Genomic DNA, 19,716 nt, shown 5'->3' with positions numbered 1-19,716 from the left:
GTCCTGCGTTTTTCAAATGGGAAGGGTCGGTAAGGATGCGTGGGCAGGAAAGGAAGGCTGGAAGGACAACGCATATGCCGCCTGTACTCTATCCTGCCCTTCAGGCGGTTCAGAGGTTGTGCGGCGAGGGCCCAGACTCATTTGAGGTGCGCGATCCGCATGTGGCAGTAGCCCTGGGGAAGCTGGGTAGGCTTGGCGCATCGGTGGATTAAATGGTTGGGTACGTAACATGCTTATTATGTCTATTCATGATAAGGAATGGACGAGGCAGCAGGTTCATTTCTTGTGGGTGCCAACGACTTGTTGAGTTCGTGCGAGCAACAACCTGAGAGCCTTAAGAGGCCTTGCTGATGTTGAGAACCTTGGTGTAACTCCGGAGCAACTAGAGGGAATTTGGAAGAGCGTGCCAAGGATTGCCTCGTTTGCCGCTTCGCACTATTTCGGAAATATATAACGTGCCGAAAATTCACCAGTATAATAGTCTATCAGGGGTTAGTTATCCCCATGTGTCCTTCCATACCATATCTTTTCTACATTGCTATGCTGACGTACGAAAGAATTGAATCATGGACCACTCCATGGAACATGAAATAATCTAGTACGAGGACATTAAGAACCCCATTCCATGATAATATAGTACCTTGCAACTTTTAATCCTCGTCATTTCAGCATGGGTTCTTCTACGGTGTCGACCTGTACGGCGTCCTGCAGAAGCCGAGCAGTCGACGTCTGCACACAGCAGGTTGAACCGGTTGGGAAGGTCGTGGGGACCTAGATAGATATCAGGAGGCCATTTTGTATTCATCGCGGAGCTGGCAAATATCGGCATCAGCCGCCTTCACCGCTTGAGCCGTAGAGCACAGGTCTCACCAGGCCTGCAAGCATATTGGGCTGTCCTAGCTTCCGTTGCTCATTGATTCCGCGTCACTTGATGGTGACTGGCCCGCTCAACTGCGCTTTACCTGCTCGTGGTTCACGCCTTGCTTGGCCTGTTCGATATGAGCGACGTCTTAGACCTTTACCGCCAGTGAAGGGAACAATCCCACGAGATGCACCTTCAGTATATGAGGTTGATACTTTGAACGGACGGAACGGAACCTCAATTCTGACCCTTGACGGGAATGGAAGCTCTACGTATGGCAGCACGGCGCAAATGTCTTCGGGCTTGTCGAAGCAAGACTTCGGCAAGTTCGTGCAATTCTTTCGTCAGGCTTCGCCCTACGTGGAAGGACATCGCGGCAAGACTTTTGTGATCGTCATCCCCGGCAACGTGAGGGTTCGTAGCTTTACTAGCTGCAGCCTGCCGATGGTGCTTTGACTGCTTGGTTTTATGGACTCTTCAGGTCTCCGCTAATCGGCCGTTGCTGCAAAGCATTATGGCAGACATCGCCTTGCTCCATGGTAGGGTTTTCAGCCCTGGGGCTACCCAGGGTTAAACGTCTTTTGAAGCGACTAGTGAGGGAGTTTCCTTGCATACCGTAGGCCTCGGGGTTCATGTTATACTTGTCGTCGGGGCTCAGCAGCAAATCGATGACATGCTCAAGGAGCGTAACATGACGCCCAAGTACGTTGGTGGATATCGGCTCACGGACCGCGAGGCGATGCGCATAGCCATTGAAGCGGCGGGTCAAATTCGGACGACGTGTGAGCAGTTTCTCAGCAAGGTAAAGCTACAGAGGGATGCGGGGATGTGGGACGGCCATGGAAAGCGGCGGCCGGGGCAGACCACTTTCCTTCAAATGGGAAGCGGCCTAAGCGCACGCGGAGGCAGTCCGCTTCATATTTAAATGGGAAGGCGCGGCGCCCAGGATGCTCCGAACAGCCCAGCTGCTTTCAAAGATAGGTCAGCGTGTCGCCCTCGTCAAGTACGACAGCAGACCTGCCATCTATGACGCCCTCAACCTCCATGCAACGTGGCTGCACGCAAGCGCCCAGCCGCACAGGGAACATCGCCGTGTATGTGTATATGTGTGTGGTCTCGCCAAACATTTCACCACGGCCCCCTCACGCCCACCCTTCCCGTCTTTCCCCCACGCGCGCGTATTCGCATGATGTGGACCCCCGGCCCCGCCAACTCCCCCACCTCGCACTCCCGGATGTGGGGGCCTTATCACGCGCCACCCGTCCCTTCACTTCCCACGCTCTTCCCCTCCCGCCGCTTCTTCCTCCCTATCCCAACAACCCGAATTTCTACATATTCACAAATTCATAACGCATGCACTTCCTCTCCATATTTATTACCATCCGCACCTGCCCACCGCAGGGCCCCGCTATTCCCATGTTCCGGCGCCACACGAAGGGCGACGGGGAGGTGCACTTCGAGCCGGCACTGCGAGTCATCTCCGGGAACTACATCACCGCCAAGCGACGCGGGGTGCTCGACGGAGTGGACTTTGGGCTGACGGGCGAGGTGGGTCGTTGGTAAAGGGGAGGGGAAATGGGAGGGAGGAAGGGAGGGAGGGAGGGAGAGAGGGAAGGGCGAAGCGGAAGCCCAGTTTTGAGAGCAAGGAGAGGTATGTCACTATCATCACCATCATCATCATTATCAGATTTATAACCATAATCGGCATTATCAGCACCCAGAGCTACATATCGAGACCTTTTGTGCAGAGGCGTATTAGAAGAATGGGAGGGAATAGGTGACGGAATAGGTAGGGAGATATAAAGAGGTGGATTTAGGCTGCAGGACCGGGTACGCACTGGCTGAAGCGCAAACAGGGGGAGCGGTATCTTCGTCAACCGCGTAACCGCTATCACGTGCGTATGTGGGTTGGGTGGCGAGGGAAAGGGCCGTTTAAGCCTGGCACCTAGCCCTGGTTGATGAAGATACCCGCCAACGGACCCGCGGACCGACGGTATCTCCGGCCACCAGCAGCTCGCTTGGTAGCAGCTTCAATTGCGGCCCTGCTCCAGCAGCTCCCAGCGGCGGCAGTCGTATAGGAGGCTGCGTGGCCCCGCGGCTGGAGCTGATAAAAGGGGTTTTCTTGAGTAGTTGCCTTACTGCTTAGGGGTCGTACAGACGGAGGGGTACCTGCAGGCAGGAAAGTTGTGCTTGCTTCCGTGGGAGGTGGGGGGCGAGCCTGGTCACCGAAATTGAAAGACGGGCTTCACGGCGCAGCTGATCATTATCATGCAGTGTCGGACACCCCTCTCTACGTACCTTTGCTTTGTATGCAGGCAGTTGTTTTCATTGACCTTGCATGTTGATGATTTCCCTCCCTGCCTTCATGCCAGGTCCGGTTCGTACTCAAGGACGATATTCGTCGGCAGCTGGACTCCGGCAATATCGTGCTGCTGTCCAATATCGGTAAGTAACCGTTTACTGGGGAGCAAACAGCAGGCTTGTGACTGGGGCTGTGTGGGTTTATGTCTGTATGGGTGTATGGGAGGGGAGGGCCGGTGCTGACTGGTACCCGGCGGGGGCATAGCCGGGTAGCAAGGAGGAGGAAGACCTGAGAATGCAGGCGGTGCTGACCCGTAAGGTCTTTAGCGCTGCCGCTGTCATCTCCGCTGCCGCTGTTGTTGCCAGTGCTGCTGTTGCCAGTGCTGCTGCCGCTACCGCTGCCGTTGCAGCTGCAGTACGCGGGGTATGGTGTGCTGCCCAAACGCAGCTGCACCCCCCCCCCCACGCCTTATTCTTGCCACCCTTTCCGGGTCCGCACTCTACCTTGACCTCCTCAACCCTCAACCCTTTAGCGGCTTCTTTCCTCTCACTCCGCCTGCCCCTTCGTCCGCCCGCCCGCCGCCTCCCCGCCTCTCAGGCTTCACGGCGGCTGGGGAGGTGCTGAACTGCAACACCTACGACGTGGGCCTGCACGCGGCTGCGGAGGTGGGGACGAGTCAGGGCCAGCTGCTGCTATGTGTGCTATACGGCTTCCCCTTCTTCTTCTTCTTCTTCTTCTTCTTCTTCTTCTCAAGCATGGTGTCTTAACGTGCTTATCCTCGAAACAGTCACAGTTGAGCGGTTTACAGAAAGATTATATCTTATGTTGTTTCTGTGTATTTGTATACATGTGAAATGACCTTGTTTTGACGTTTTCTGTGTTTGTTTTTGCCTGTTCGTCCCTTGTGGATTTGTACGTCCGTCCGCGCACCCACAGCTGGGTGCCGACAAGTTGTTTTTCCTGCACCTGGACGAGGTGGCGGCTCTCAATTTGCCGCAATGGCTGCCGTTGTCGGAGGCGCAAAACATGCTCATGGAAAAGCTGCAGGTGTGTCTCTGTACGTGGAGGATGGGGGTGGGAGAGGAGAGAGGGGGTTCAAAGGAAATAAGCGATCATGTTTAAATGCCGCATGCAAAGCACAAGCGCCATTTATTTTAATGATGAAAATAATGAAAACCCTTGCGCCTGGGGGTGGGGAAGAGGGTTGCTGCTGTGGGACGCGGCAACGAGCTCCACCCCGGCCCGTCCCATCCCGTCCTGGACGCGGCAAAAGCGTCCACCCTGGTGCATCCCCTGGTTGGTGTTGCCCGGCTAGTTACATACCTGGTGCGGCTAAGGTGGCTATCCTCTTGTGTGTGTTTGTATAAATATGTGTGTATATTATATACGCTCTATGTCTGATGACTCCCGCCCGCCCGGTGTTGCGCCTCCCTTACCCTCCTGCTCCAACCTGCCCCTGATATCCCCGTACCCTCCGTCCTGCATTGTCTGCATACCAGAACTCGATCAGTGCCCAGCAAATGGTGGCGCTCAAGGCCAGCATGGACACAACCATCCTGCCAGCCACGGGGCCGAACGCCGGGCCGCCCGAGCCGGCGTCGGCGTACGGCGCCGCGACGTCGCTATCGGCCTCCCAGCTGCGTGCCTACCAGGCCATGAAGCGGGAGGAGCTGGTGGTGGATTTGGATATCTGGTCGGCGCAGGGCTTCCCGACTGCGGTGTCCACCTGCGTGGTGGCGTGCTGCAAGGGTGAGAGAGGGTGGAGTGCTGGGAGGTGTATAGCGTGTGTGTGTGTGTGTGTGTGTGCGTGTGTGTGTGTGTGTGTTTTACGCCTCCTGGAGTCGCGTTTTGCTATCCAAAAGGTGTAACCTGGGGTCTCGTATGTACGATGGGGGCCCTCAAGTTAAGGGCCACAAGTGGGAGGTGGTGGTGTTGTGATGGTGTTTTTTCCGGTTGATAGCCACCTCCCTCGGACACACGCATCCCACGTATTCGCACTGTTAGCACACCACAGGCATCTCCCTGCCTTCATTCACACATCCCTTTCCCATCCACGCACACATACTCTCAATACTGTAATGTAATGTCGGTAACTTATGTTTGTGGCTGAGATCGCTGGCGAGTTATGGGCAGTTGGGGCCAGCTGCATCGTCGGTTTGCATCACTACGGCAGTAGGTGGTGCTTTGGGCTATCTACAGCGTTATTAGGTGCGCTGGATGTCTCAGCAGTTGGCGCTTTCATTTTTGCAGGTAATGCCCCCCTTCCCCGCCGCCACACTTACCAGCAGCTTCAATCGTTCGTGGTTCGTCTTTCCCCACACCCACCACACGGGAAGACTGCACAGACCTCCACGCACTGCGTTTTTTCTCGACGAAGGCGATGTTCCCGCATCATGCACAGCCTCACCCCGCACTCTCTCCTCCTCTTCCCCTCCCACGTCCCCCCACCCCACCCCACACAGGTGTCAAACGCGCCCACTTGCTTGATGCACGCATTGACGGTGGGTTGCTGCTGGAGCTGTACTCGCGGGACGGAGTGGGCACCATGATCTCCGCGGACTTCTATGAAGGTAGAAGGAAGGGGGGCGGATAGCGGTTCTGGGGGAGGGAGGGCCCAGCGGGAGGAGAGGCCGTGAATGATCAGCATGCTATCTACCTGTGTCTGCATGTTTGCATATCTGTCTGTCTCTGTCTGTCTGCCTATCTTGTTCGTGAGGTCATGGGTTGAGGCTGTTTTGCCGTCCAGTCCGTCCAGAATCCAGCCCTCCATGTACGCCCCATCCTTCCTCCTCATTTTTGAGAACGAGTCAGCGCGGTTGATTCCTTGCATTCTGTATATGCATTTCTTACATCTTGCGTTCATACTGCAGTTACGACGCCCTCTCCCTCCCTCCCTGGCGCCCTTCCTGGCGCCCTCTCCCTCCCTCCCTCCCTCGCTGGCCCCTCTCACTCCAGGCATCCGTAAGGCCCTCCCCAACGACCTGGACGGACTGGCTGCCCTGCTGGAACCGCTGGAGAAGGCGGGTAACCTGGTGAAGAGAACCCGGGAGGAGCTGGGCGACCTGATACCCAATTTTACGGTGGGTGTGCGGAGAGGGGGAGGGCCGGGGGAGGGTGGGGACCCGAGTCCGTGCTGGGGGCTGGTCGCTATGGCACGTATGTTATGTGCGTGTGTGTGTGTGTGTGTGTGTGTGTGTTCCGCAAGTGCTCGGACATGCGTAAATCCCATGCACCTTCAAACCTGCTCCACACTGCTATCACTGCCATGTGCTCGCTTCGGTAGTTGGTCTTCAGCACGCATCTACATGATCTCTGCTGACCTCATCTTAGCCATCCCTCTTCCCTCTTCCCCCTTGAGCTGTGCAGCCCCTCTTCCCCCCTGACTGGTACCGCCTTGCTACCTTGCAGTGTTTAACTCATGCACCCGACCCCGCCCTTTCCCCCCACCCCCACCCCCACCCCCAACACACATCGTCTGTTGGACGGATCTCCCCTGCGCCCCTTTACCTTCACCTTACAACACTGACGCGAAGGTTATTGAGCGCGACAACCGCATCCTGGGCGCTGCACTGTTGCTGGACCTGGGTCAGACACCTGACGGGGTGACGGTGGCGGAGGTGGGCGCCTTCTGCGTGGACCCCGTGTACAGGTGCGTGCGTGCGTGTGTGTGTGGCGCGTTCAGCGATACGTGTGTGGGTGTGGGTGTGTGTGGGTGTACATGTTTAACGTCTTGGGTTGAAATGCGGCCAAAGTCAGCCAGACCTGGAAAAGAGAGACCTGGGCACGGCAAGCAAGGTCCAGGGAAGGTCCTAGCATGCAGCACGGCGAGGTATACAGTTTTTTTTATGAGTGTTTATTTTCTTAACGACGTGCGGTTTGTGCATTTGGCGCTTTTACGATTGCCTGTGGCGTGCTGGAACTCCAAACGCGGTGTGAGACCGGCAACCGCATTAAAGGCTATCTCAAGAGGGTCGCCATGGGCCCCTTCCCGGGCGATGGTTTGGGGAACGTTTGCTACATCAGCCCCATACCCAACCATACAGCACCAAGCACCAAGCACCAAGCCCCGCTCCAACGAGGGAAATTTTCCGGCAGGAACAGCTGATTCAGTGTTCGGCTGCTCTTCCCCACCTCCTGCACTCACTCCTCATGCCGCCGCCCCTCCCACATTCTAGGAAGGGAAGTAAGATAAGGCACTGCGAAGGGAAGCCCTGAAACCTCCGCTCTCTTGGCCCCCCCCCCCCGGCACTTGTTCTCCCCCCGCAGGGGCAGTGGCCGCGGTGACTCCCTGCTTGATTACGTGGAGCAAGACGCCCGCGGTCGGGGCATCCAACGTTTGGTACTGCTTACCACCCGCACCGCCGACTGGTTCGAGCAGCGCGACTTCCGGTGGCAGGGCGCCGCATTCGCCTCGGAGCTGCTGCCGCTGGCGCGCCGTGCTCGAATCAACCCGGCACGCAACAGCCAACTGTACGTCAAGAACTTGGAGGCGCCGGCGGACGACCTGACGGCGCCCGGCAAGAGGATTGGATTTTGAAAAAAAGGGGAGGGGGTCGCGTGGGCTATATCCCCTTCTCGTTGTTGCTGCTGTCTCTCCATGTCTGTATGTCTGTCTGTCTGCCTGCCTGCCCGTGTTTGTATTTCCATACATACTGCTATCATGCCCCTGGGCAGTGCCCGTACTTGTGCGATTTTCCAGCCTTGGTTCTTTTCAGAGGGCTGCTAGGTCCGGTACGGTTTTGGGGTTTGTATATTAAAGGGTTGTTGGCTTCGGCGCTGCTTTTCCTCTGAACCTTCTCCCCCCCACACACACCTTCTCCTCCGCCTCTTACTGCTGCTGCCGTTGCTGCTCGTTCATGCTCTTTCAAGGGTGGGTGAGGGAGGGAGGAGGCGGAGGTGGGCCCGGGGGGTGTAGTCGGAGGAGGCGGCGGTGGGGCCGGGGCGGAGATTTTCATGCAGGCAGCGTGCATAAGGCATGAGGAGGTCACCAGGAGGTTAATGGAGGGGAAGAGAGAGAGAACGTGTGTGTTTTATGGTAGAGAGGGTGTGTGTCTCTCGGTGTGTAGATGTGTGGAGAAGTGGGCCCACGCCGGGGTGAGGCGCGGGCCGGGGATGAGATGGGGCCCCTGCCATGTACGGTCCCGCACAGGTTGATGTACGGCAACAAAACTAATTGTGACAACTTACGACACGCTTTTATCCTCGTTGTATGCGGTTGTTGCTAGCAGTGCTCCTCCACCTCCTGCTGCTGCTGTTTGCAAATAGGGCACTGACCGGGATGCGTCCATCACGTGCACCCTCCTCCCTAGCTTGCCTTTGCCTGTTGTCGCGGACTGTTTGGCCGCCTGAGGTGCCGTACTGCTGCCTCATACTTCCTCCGTCAGTGGTCCGCGGCTTTCCTTTGGAAGTCCAGGGATCGGGGAAGCGGGGATACACATAATCCCTATCAGTTTGGAAAAGGCTCTGCATGGGTTTTCTGAAGGGGTAGGGAGAGAGAAAGCGGCAAAGCAGGAAAGGGGGAATCTTGCGGGTGGTGGTGGTGGTGGTGGTGAGGTTTTGTCTCGTCTGTGCTTCCATTTGCGTCTTGGTGATCTGGGTCTTGTCAAGACTGATTGGTGGGATAATTTTGTTTGTTTCTCATTCTGTAATCTCGACTTTGTATTTGCATTCTTGCGAAAAGGGAAGCATCTCTTGAGGAAAAGCAAAAGAGCATTCGTGACTGGCGTGTGTGCCCCTGTGTTTGCGTTCTGGGTCTGTTCCGTGTTGGTGTGCCCACGTGTGTGCTGGTGGGTGGGAGGGAAGGTCCTGAAACTGATGTGTGTGTGGGGGGGGGGGCTGTGTGTATGTCTATGGGGTGTACGCGTTGCGTATTGTGCGGGGCCTGGTCGCCGGACGGTAGAGGATATTTTGGCTTTCATTACGCGCTGGTCGAGGTTGGCCTCGGGCACCACCTCTACCACCGCGGCGGGATTTCGTTTGCTTCTTCGTGAGCGGAGAAGAAAGGAATGGATGACGTTGTTATGGAATTGAATTTCCCTCGCTCTGGCCACATATCATGCTCCCACACAATATTTTCCCAGCACTCGTAAACAGAGCCTCTAGATGGTCAGCCAGGTTGAAACCGCTGGCACTCTTTTCTGAGTTCTGGTTTTTCATCAGCTTGGCGGCTGATGTCGGTTGTGGGGCCCAGCGGAGGGCAGGCCCCTGCACCGATCTGCGGCTCTACCTAACTTTCCATTTTCGTTGTGTACCGGGGCAAGGGTGAAAGGGTTAAGGGGCGCTTCGTGCGTGTAGGGATTTAGGTAGGGATTTAACACAGCTGCTGTTAGGCTGCTTGTTGTTTTCGGGTTTGGCCACCGCGTCCGCCGCCGCCACAGCAGCGCTTACGGAGTGAGGTTGTATTCACGGCGAAGGGGGGGGTTAAGGTTTCGTGGGCGGGCGGCGCTCGGAGGAACAGGCGTGGGAGAACATTTATGTCGTAAATGCGGTTCAGGGGAGGTTCAGAGGGGGGTTCCGGGCAGAAGTTGTGCCCGTTTGTTGATGCTGGCTGGTTGCAAACGTTGAACGAGTGCTTAGTCGGTTTGGACTGTGTGGAAGCGTCACAGCCTGTATTATGGGATGAGATCCGAGAGCGGTATTTTATGGGCGGCGGCAAAAGCTGCACCACGAGGAAGTTTGGAGCGCCGGCCGTTTGCGACCTCAGAGCTCATCTCGTGCCATCTTGTCCAGAAAGCTGAGAGTTAGCCCAGTCTTGAAGCGACCTGAAATGTTACTTCCAATACATTTATATATATATTGTAATTCTTGCCTGCCCTTGTGTTTTCCTCTTCCCATACTGAAAGGGTTCAATGTTCGGCTGTCCAGCGTCTGGTGATCGCCCGCACTTTCTCGCCTGCTTCATTCATGATATTCCATGTGGTAAAATGTTTGCATGTTCAGTAGTTAACGCACGGGCTACACAAAAGCGATGAAATATGACTCGTAAACCCGCCATACAAGCATGTTCATGCCGCGTTTCTCGCGCACGTTTCGACCGTCGCGGGCCTCGGTAGCAGGTTTACAGGTCACATCACAAATCAATCATTTCGTTTTGGGCTTAAAGAGAGGCCTCTCAGAGGACAAGACCTGGAATCTTATGAAGACGACGTCAATCACGGAACAGGTTACATGAGCTATTGTGCCAAAACTTCAACGGAACGCAACCCTCTTTGCTCTTTTGTCCGCCGCGTTCCGTCTGTTCTCGTCTCTCCTGGGGCAGCTCTTGTGTGTTCACTGGGTGCTGTTGGGGAACTTGGTGTTTTGCATCGTGGAGGTCTGTTTTAGTCCGTTTGGCTTTCTTGAGGCGAAGGTTCGCATCCGGTTTTTTCAGGTGGTTATCTTCCTGGTAAGGCTTTGCTTCGCCAATTTCATAAGCCCATCCTGGGCTTTTATCACCTGTTTCAGGCAACCCGCACATCCACCGGCTCAGGATATCCTGAGTCGGGTGCTTTTAACGTGTTTCGTTGCAGTAACAGAGGGAATAAGCTCGGTGATGCTAATGCGCCCTGGCCTGACTAGCTGGACACTCAGTGCAAGCTTTAGGACCCACCGCATACAAGATGCAACTTCAACTTATGGAAGATGTTCCTTGATTCGATTTGTTGCTCAGTCCTGCCGTGTTGCGTTACAGTAGGTAAGCCGCCAGCCATCAGCTCGGCTTGTCAGCAAACAACCTGGCGGCAAAACCCCCTCCCGACACCAACCCATTGTGAAAGTTGCCCTAGTGGCCGATAGTGATGTAAGTTGCCTAAGTTGCACCGCTTAAGAGCCTCAGGATCTAAAGGGCTCCGACAAGTGCCGAAGAGCCACATGGAACGATCCACCCAAAGCAAAGCGAACAAAACCAGGAACCATTGCGTTGGGACAATCCGGGGATTGCCTTAGGTGAGCGGGTGGGTGTCCCAGCAGCAGGGCACACCTCTTCGGTAATAGTCAAAACAACGGCAGTTAAAAAACCAATGGGCCTGCGAGACCAAGTAAAAGGTTGGCGTCCCTTGCCGTACTGTGGTCCGGCACATGCATTCATGCATGCATGCACCCTACTTCCACACCCCACGTCAGCTCCTCCGCGATAACTCGCCTATCTCTACACTCATACTTCGCGTCGAGGCGTCGAAGCATGCTTTGTGTGCCTCGCGACTTGCAGCACTCTCGAACCAAACTCAAGGCCACTAACCTTAAACGCAAACGATAACTAAAAAAACATATGCGTGCATCTCTCATCAGCTACCACGGCATGCAAAGTACACGAACTTCATTTGATGCTGCGCTGCAGTAATGTAATCTCTCAATCATTACATACACTCTGTTCTGCCTGAATAAGAGATAATTTCATGAACATGATTTAATTCGAGCGCCGCAACTCCCATCCACACAAATAAATACAAACGGTCAGCATGACAGCTGCAGTTGCACTTGTCGAATATAGCCTTCTAGTTCACATGCATACATACGAAATTTGCTGGTCGCATGTGATATTGTGCGCATTAGGTGCACATGCGCCAAGCCTTTTTTTTAAACCACCTCCCAACGCCGTACACATGCAGCAAGCCTACTTTTGACCACGAAGTGCCATTACATACGACTACATAGTAATAAGTAAAGATTCAAATAAAGGAAGCGGATGGAGCAATACGTACTCCGTACTCTCACGATTACCGTTGAAACTCCCTGGTCCGTTACAGCTAACCCCAGACCGTCAAATACGACCGCCATCACGACCATCGAAGTTGAGTCAAAGTGGACGCACCAAGAAGCGCCTAAAATAGCTCACAGCACAAGTGCAAGGGTGTAAACGCAAAACCGAGAAATGTTCACTCATGCAAAGATGTGCTTGATCAAAAGTTTGCCTTGCATTTCTTTACTTCCGGATGCCGAATTACGAGGTTGTCATAAGCGTCGCGCTGTACGGCGGCGCCATGATCAAACTGCTTGCCAGCGTTTGGTTGATAGCAGTGTAAGCACGCTTTTGGGGATTGAAACCTGCGAACCATACATGCACGGAAAATTGCACAGGCCAGGCGTTGGCCAGGCGGAACACAACCCGAAAAAAGAGGTTTGTCATGGCGGGGAAATTGTGGTTTCGTAATGTCATCATCACAACACATTCAGAATATGCAAGAAATGGAATCCCATGAAACCCAAAAAGATACGATCCCGTCAGTTGCCCTGGAACCGCCGCGTTGTTTTCCCACTTCACTTGCGCCTACCCTTTCCTCGTGCCGTACCTGTGACGAGCATGGAGTAATTGCGGTACGTGCTGTACGCCGAGTTGACCGCGTTGACCAGCGTGTCTGGGTCAATGTAGCCAATCGCTTTATTGTTGAACATAGAGGAGAGAGACCGCATGCGAGAGCTGATGGTTCGATTCAGGAAGGCGTCAAAGGGCTTGTCGCTGAAGTTGCCCCGGAGCCAGAAATTCGTCTGGTTGATGTCACGGTACATGGTTTCCGCCAATGAGCGCAGACGTACCTCGTACACCCTTATGTCCTGTACATGTACGACAACAATATACAATACATCAGATCACCGCGCAGATTCAAAACTCTATACCACACCACACAGATCCAAAACTATGCACCGTGGCAGCGCATCTAAAAGCCTTAGCCGGGCATTTGGTTAATACTTTTGCTAGCATTGCTGCCCGTGGTGTGTCGCATTTCGACCGTTACGGACACATCTCTCTTCACCGCCAAAGCGGTGCGTAGCAACACCAGGATTCGGGCTAAATCCGCGTCAACCAGTACATGTACGGCACATGCATCGGCATGGCAACACCGCGGGCGCAGTAGGAACGACAGCATTGGCAGCAGCAGGACCACTAGCTTCAAGATCGCATGCTCGCAGATAGATTCAGGGAGTATCACGGGTGCCCCCCGCCCCCACCGTAGTGGGGCTACTCGGAGCCGCTTCGAAACCACTTGCCTTGCCCATGTTGACGGATGGCGCGTAGGCCCCTACGGCGAAGAAGGCGGCCGACAGAAAGCCCGCAACAATGAGAGTGAAGACCCAAGCCAAAATTTGTTTGCCGAAGAGCTTGTAGTTGACGCCTGTGCGAATAGATTCAACAAGGCCGACACCAATCTCCGCCCCCGTGATACATTGAGTCGTGGAGATAGGCAGGCCGTACACTGATGCCAACGACACAGTGAAGGACGTCGCCAGCTCCGCACAGTAGCCACGAGACGGCGTCATCTGCATACATTTACGAATAGCAACAATCATTTAATCGTCGTACGGTGTGCATTTTTGTACTGCATGGATGCTCACGCACATACATACCTTCGCCAGACCAACACCCAGCGTCGACATAATGTTGTATCCGTACGTCGCCAACCCCACCACGATGCCGCTGCCGCCCAGCGCCAGCACCCAGTACGGCGTATCACCGTTGGACGACACAGCCCACTTGCGGTACACGTACCTGGGAGTAACGTATGGTAAATTAGGCAATTAATTCCATCGTCCCGCACTGGAAAGAATTCCAGAAAGGTTGTACGTTGTTGTTTCCTAGTCAGCTACTTAGGTTGACGTCCGTATTATTTTCATTTCGATCTAGATCCTGGAACTCACCAGATTCCGGAGAACGGTCCCACGGCGTTGGCCACATCGTTAGCGCCGTGGGCGAAGGACACCGCGCAGGCCGAGAAGACCTGCAGATACTTGTACACCTGCTCCGTCTCGGGGTTGAAGATCTCCGCAGCGGCGTGCATGTCGTGCACCTCCTGGTCGGTCTCCACTTTCTACAGTACGACACATGGTACAGTAGCGGTACGTAATGGATTCGCCAGCAGCGGAACTGAAGGCATGCGATAACGTGCGAGCGCGCAACTGAACGCAATGTCTCTGGCACGCGCAACGGCTCAGGGGGGTGCTGAGTCACGTAATCAGTTGCAACACGCTGTGTATAATCACGCTGCATCACACAGCACCGCTGTCCAAGCCCCGCGCGTATCTGCGATTGAATCCTTGCTCGTGGAATTCTTTTACCAGGATAAGCTCCGTAGCACACGCGTTCAAGCCATAAACTAACTGATGAATGGCCGCATCGATAATCCCAGGAGCAGCGGAGTGACGCTGACGAACAGCGATGTTGCGCATGAGCCACCAGCATTGCGGATGCGTATCCTTTACTTGAACTAACCAGCATGGTGCGGGGTGGGCAGGATTACCACGCCCCCGGAGGCCCCCGGCGAATGTGACACACACACGAATACACACACGAATACCGTGCCTCCGTCGCTGGATTGCGGAGCTCGCGTCGATAAATTTAACTGTAATATGTCCTTCATCGCCATTTCCCTCATTGAGGTTCAGCTCATTTTCACACCACACCACACCACACCACACCACACCAGAACACCACACCAGAACATCACACCAGAACACCACACCAGAACACCACACCAGAACACCACACCAGAACACCACACCACACCAGAACACCACACCACCACACCACACCACCACCACCACCACCACACCACACCACACACCACCACCACCACCACACCCACAAAAGAGCACACGCATCCCAAGGCCCGTCGGTGAACTGATTGCTGCGAACCTAGTTTGTGGCCGCCCCCGTCGCATGCGCTCGAGAGGTAGTTAGCGCGACTTTCTTGAACACCTTTTCCCCGCTACGCCGCAACGGAGAATCGGGTGAGACTGAGCTTTCTAGTAGGGCTTCGTGCCTTAGTAGGGAGGGGTAGGGTCGTACAAGGATTCCGGGTTTCAGGGTAGTGAACCCTCATCTCAAGAGCCGGATGCAGTCTTGTTTCGTGTTTCAGGCGCAGTGCGCAAACTCGCGTGACGGAGCCTTGACTCGTGAGAGCGTGAGAGCGTCCGCGCGTGCGGCGCTTCCCAATCCCGGGGGAGGAGAGCGGAGCTAGCGGACCTGCGGCTCTCGGCTGCTTAAGAGGAAGCCCTCACGGCCCCTCAGGGAGAGAGCTTAGGCGGTCTTTCCGTTGGGGCTGGGCAGCAGTCCCTGGCCAGTGTCAGGCCCGGTCAGATACTTGTAACCTCTGCACAAATCCACACACAAGAGCACACATGCACACCGGTGCCGTAGGCCTCACCTTATGAATGTCTTTGTTAAGGCCGTGTGTGGCCGCCTTTTTAATCTTGTTAAGGAACTTCATGTACTTAGATGTGGGTTCCGGCTCCTCCAGCTCTTCCACCTGCATCTTGTCTGCGTTGGCCTCCGCGTCTGCCGCCTTCTGTGCAGCCCTGCGGTGCGATTGGTGGTGTACAATCCGAAAGTAAGGAAGACGCGGAAGCAGCAGCAGCGACAGCGGCGGGTTTTGCAGTCTCAATCGCTATTCTCCTCTCCTTTCCACCACCAGGTGGATGCCAACATAGAAGTTGCCCAGCTGCCAGCTCGGCACGGCAGGCAGACCGATTGTAAGTAAATGACTTAAGCCAGGGTTACGCAAACAAATCAACATGGAACACGCAGCGTGTCGCGACACTGTCGCGAACTGCTGTAACCGTTTCTTGTTCATCACCTCCAGCAGTCCCCCGTACCGATGCACAATTTCACGTTGTCCGACTAATCCGTCCTCAACCCCGACAGCCACCGATCAACCGTAAGAGCTTCAGCCAAGTCTCCTAGGCCCCTTTATGCCGAGAAGGTTGCATACTCGAGAATGCTGTCCTGCACGCCATACGCCCCGCGCTCATAAGACCTCGGGCTCGGTGCCTTCTTGACCCGCTCCCTACCTCTCCATGTCGCGTCGCACTGCCCAGCGTAGCAGCGGAATACCTGGCACACACGCCAGGAGGACGCAGCCACCGGACACTGCACCCGATACCCAGGCGGCCTTGTTGGAGTTCCACTTCACGACGGCCTTGGCGCCCTTAGAGATCACGAAGAACAAGCTGTTGGTCGAAAGGACGGGACGCAGGCGATGAGGGTTACATGAATTACGTCTTCCACATGCTTATGAGTGTTGTTTGCGACCCCATCACCCTCACGACCCGAACCCCCCTTTCTTTAGACCTTCTCCAAGATCCCGATCACAAACACACAAAGCTTATGATGAGAACACCTAACAAGGCATCAGACGGGCAACGCGGCTTACTTGATGAAGACGGTAATGCCAACAAGGACGGGGTACATGTAGATGGCTGCATGGAGGCACGGCACAAACAGGCAGGGCAGGTGGTGCGGCACTGATGGGGGCACACGGGGGCGTCGGTAGTGCGGCGCGATTATGGATATATAGATGGGCCCTCGTGCCGGGTGCAGCTTTCGGTTCCCTCGACTGAATTGCTCGCCCTTAGCCAACCCGCGAGTCTTCTTTCAGCACTTACATCACTGCACCGCAGTGACACATGTTAAGTAGCAGCAGCAGCACTCGACACGCACGACGGTCTCACCCAGAGTTGTGCTGTTTTGACGACGCAGGATGATTAATCGATTGATGAAGAACAGGAAGGCTGCGGATATACCCGCGCACAAGGGCGATACGAACCAGGAGCAGACGACCGGTACGAGGCCCTTGGAGTAGGGGAACGCATTCACCTGTATGCAGATTAGGCAGCAGAATTAAAAAAAGCAGCGAGGGAAGCAGCAGAAGCTACGGCAGCCGAATTGAACAGCAACAGCAACCAACATTTCGGAATTATCAACAAGCGCCATAGTTCCGAGCGCTGAGGGACTTCTTGTTCTTATCCCGGCAGCTTATCAGAAATGCGTCTGAATGACTATATCTGTGGCTATCCACTACAAAGGAATCAGGAGTTCAGCAGCATCATGGAGAAGATGCTGGGATCAGTAGCTGTGGCTGCGAAAGTATGTGATGGTGCTGGCGGCAGTTGCGGTAGTTGCCTAGGAGATATCGTTCAGTTGGGAAGGGAAGTTGAGGTTCATGCACCGAGCTGGATGGCCATGTGGATGGGGCTGGGCGCCGGCTGCTTATCCGCCCAAGCCTCACGCCTCCCTAAACCCCTGGCTCTGCCGGACGACTGCGCACCTTGTCGTTCCAGACAACGGCGCTCTTGCCTTTCCAGACCAGGGCGAATCCGAGCACGGCACCAACTGCAGCATAGGTAGCACCGGTCCCTTGTAACTGTCGTCCATGTCATGAACTAAATCTAGAGCACAGTAGCATACTTTGGCATGGTGTACCGGGTGGCCAGGTACACCTACAGGCTAATAAGGCAGTAGACAAACCACCTCAGAAGCCACACAGGACACGGCTGAGCATGTGGTCAAACCGAATTCTGTACGCATGCGCGTACTTATACACGCCCACACGCACGGTGGTACACCTTTTGGAGCCTATACCCTATCCCACATAATTCATGTTTCTCGTACTACACCGTACAGAATTGAACTTACTGACGCTATGTGTTGTACTGACTGCGAGGCAGAAGTACGTCGCCGTAAAGACCCAGGTGGACGCAGCCACCAGCGCGCATAGCATACCGAAAGCGAACAGCTCTGTGCGCAACCCCAGGGGAAAAGGAGAGGAGGGGGGGAGCGAAATCGTGTCCAGACCACGCACCAGAAGTGCTGATAAACCTCCAATCATGCAGGTGCAAGGGGGCGTGGCAAAGATAGCAACTCACAGACCCCAACAAGGTGATGGACGGATTTGGGGAGGAACATACAACTGCCTTCCACGCGCTTCACCATGCAGCCCAAAACTGGAACCAGCTGGAGGCATAAAGTCAAAAAAAGTGTTGACGCTGATCTTGTGTTCACATAACAGATGTCTGCTGCAACTAATACACTAAAGTTCCCAAGTCTTCAGACCTTTTGCTAGCCGTGTGCGTGTCTCGAGGCCGCGTACCGGGATCATCTCGGAAAGCTTCCGGTCGAGCAATGTTTCCGGCGATGGTTTTGGTCACCTCGCCACCCAGGCCGATGGAGCCCGCAAATTCGAACACGGCAGCGATCTGCGGAACGGAAGGAGATAATGGTTGCGATTGGTTTTATGCCATCGGGCCGAAGATCGGCTCTAGAGAGGCGTTCAGTGATCCGAAACTGCAGGCTGGTTGCGCGTTGGGCGAAACGAGCGATTGCAAATGGTGCCGATTGCGTGGTGGTTACAGGAGCACACCTTGAAGGAGAACCTTGCCAATGTCAGTCGGTTCATTGCGGCTAAGTTGCGGCTAGTGCACATAAACTCAAGGCGTCCTAGGAAGGTCATTAAGGTCATGACAATGCGGGTGAATGATAACCATAGAACGCTGCTGGACAAAGATAGGCGGAATGAACGAGTGTCTTAATATAGACTCAGGCTTCACTTGGTAGGTGGCGTGTAGGCGATGGTGTTAGCGGCAGCGGCAAAAGAAGAGCCTGGCTAGCAGCAATTGGTACCGCTACGCCGGCCTGTCGTTAGGAGGGCAGCATGCGGTGCGTTGGGGCAACAACGGCATACTGTTGACGTGTAGCACTTACCAAGCACGCCTGCTTTAAGGTAATTGTCTTGGCGCCCACGGACGTTCCAAAACTGTTAGCCACTGCGATTGGGGGAAGGGAATGCGCAACACGCAAAAGAAATGACACGTCAGTAACTAGCCACGCTACATCCCTCACAGCAGCACTGCTAGGGGCTACATGCTCCACGCACGGTCAAGGTTTACACGATTGCGGCGACTATAACAGAGGCTAGATTGGACGACGGATAGCGTGTATAACGTTGGAGATGGTGCAAGTGCAGGACGTGGTGTGAAGTCTTCATGTAAAGACTTTCAAGGTAAAGGTCGTTCTCTAGATCAACGTTTCCGCATCGTCGGGCCTTTGTACTTATTTTTCAACGCTTCGACGTCACCCAAGCCCTCACCGGCTTATATCGGTGATATTATCTTACCGTCGTTGGCTCCAATACCAGCAGCCATTACGAACTGCAAGAACAACGCGCAGCATCGGGTGCGTAGGTCAGCAGGGAAAGTTAGTAAGTGAGCAGCACACATGTACACTATAGTCGATCGCTTAAGCCATACACCTAAACTTACAGACATGATTGCGCCACATATCACCAACCACATGTAATCCGTCCAGTAGTCGGGATACCTGCGACAGAAGAAAGCCGTCATTTTGCAAGCGCGATGCTAAAATGCACACGCGCCACTTGTGCTACCATAGATCCTAACAGTAAGACCAATCACAGAACATTGAAGTGAACACGGGCGTTAAGGCATGAAGTTAATGTTCCAACTTTACAAGGAAGGATACCGAGGATAGGATACCTAATCTATCAGCCGCCGAGCCTTACATTTTTATGCAGGCTCAGAATGACTTGTATCGTAGATTAATCACTTTGGAAAGGCCCTCCTGAAGCGGGTTCAGATAAAACTTTGTTCGATGAACGGTTACACAGATCAGTCAGCGCAAAAGAGGTGGTGGCAAAGTAGTCTAATATTGTAATCCATTCCTCCATATAACCCATCATTTTGGAACAATGTCGTAGCATTCCCCTACCGTGGTAGGCATCCAGGGAATCTTGTAGCCTACAACAATGCAAATAAGAAGCGCGATATTACACCTGTGCCACAACTTACT

The 19,716-nt window shown here is 54.5% G+C and overlaps 2 protein-coding genes across 2 annotated transcripts; one reads left to right on the top strand and one right to left on the bottom strand.

Moving 5' to 3' along the window:
* Positions 1–1,153: 1,153 nt before the first annotated feature.
* VOLCADRAFT_57336 (uncharacterized protein) lies at positions 1,154–7,701 on the top strand (the record flags this gene model as incomplete). The annotated part of the gene is made up of 12 exons (XM_002947773.1): positions 1,154–1,276; positions 1,344–1,401; positions 1,483–1,664; positions 2,264–2,410; positions 3,235–3,307; positions 3,762–3,829; positions 4,101–4,211; positions 4,682–4,949; positions 5,627–5,734; positions 6,120–6,244; positions 6,698–6,813; positions 7,431–7,701. 12 exons carry the CDS (start codon positions 1,154–1,156, stop codon positions 7,699–7,701), a joined length of 1,650 nt encoding a protein of 549 aa, XP_002947819.1.
* Positions 7,702–13,055: 5,354 nt separating this feature from the next.
* On the bottom strand, positions 13,056–19,250 carry VOLCADRAFT_79832 (uncharacterized protein; the record flags this gene model as incomplete). Its single annotated transcript, XM_002947651.1, has 13 exons — positions 13,056–13,397; positions 13,485–13,626; positions 13,776–13,945; positions 15,281–15,431; positions 15,924–16,082; positions 16,286–16,331; positions 16,584–16,728; positions 17,180–17,244; positions 17,548–17,649; positions 18,002–18,107; positions 18,613–18,674; positions 19,025–19,058; positions 19,170–19,250. The coding sequence occupies 13 exons, from the start codon at positions 19,248–19,250 to the stop codon at positions 13,056–13,058; spliced, it is 1,605 nt and encodes a 534-aa protein (XP_002947697.1).
* Between the last annotated feature and the right edge of the window lie 466 nt (positions 19,251–19,716).

Source organism: Volvox carteri, assembly GCF_000143455.1.
Source record: "Volvox carteri f. nagariensis unplaced genomic scaffold VOLCAscaffold_7, whole genome shotgun sequence".
NCBI classification, from domain to species: Eukaryota; Viridiplantae; Chlorophyta; class Chlorophyceae; order Chlamydomonadales; family Volvocaceae; genus Volvox; species Volvox carteri.
The sequence above is the reverse complement of the archived record's forward strand: the minus strand, read 5'-3'. Positions and strand labels throughout refer to the sequence as shown.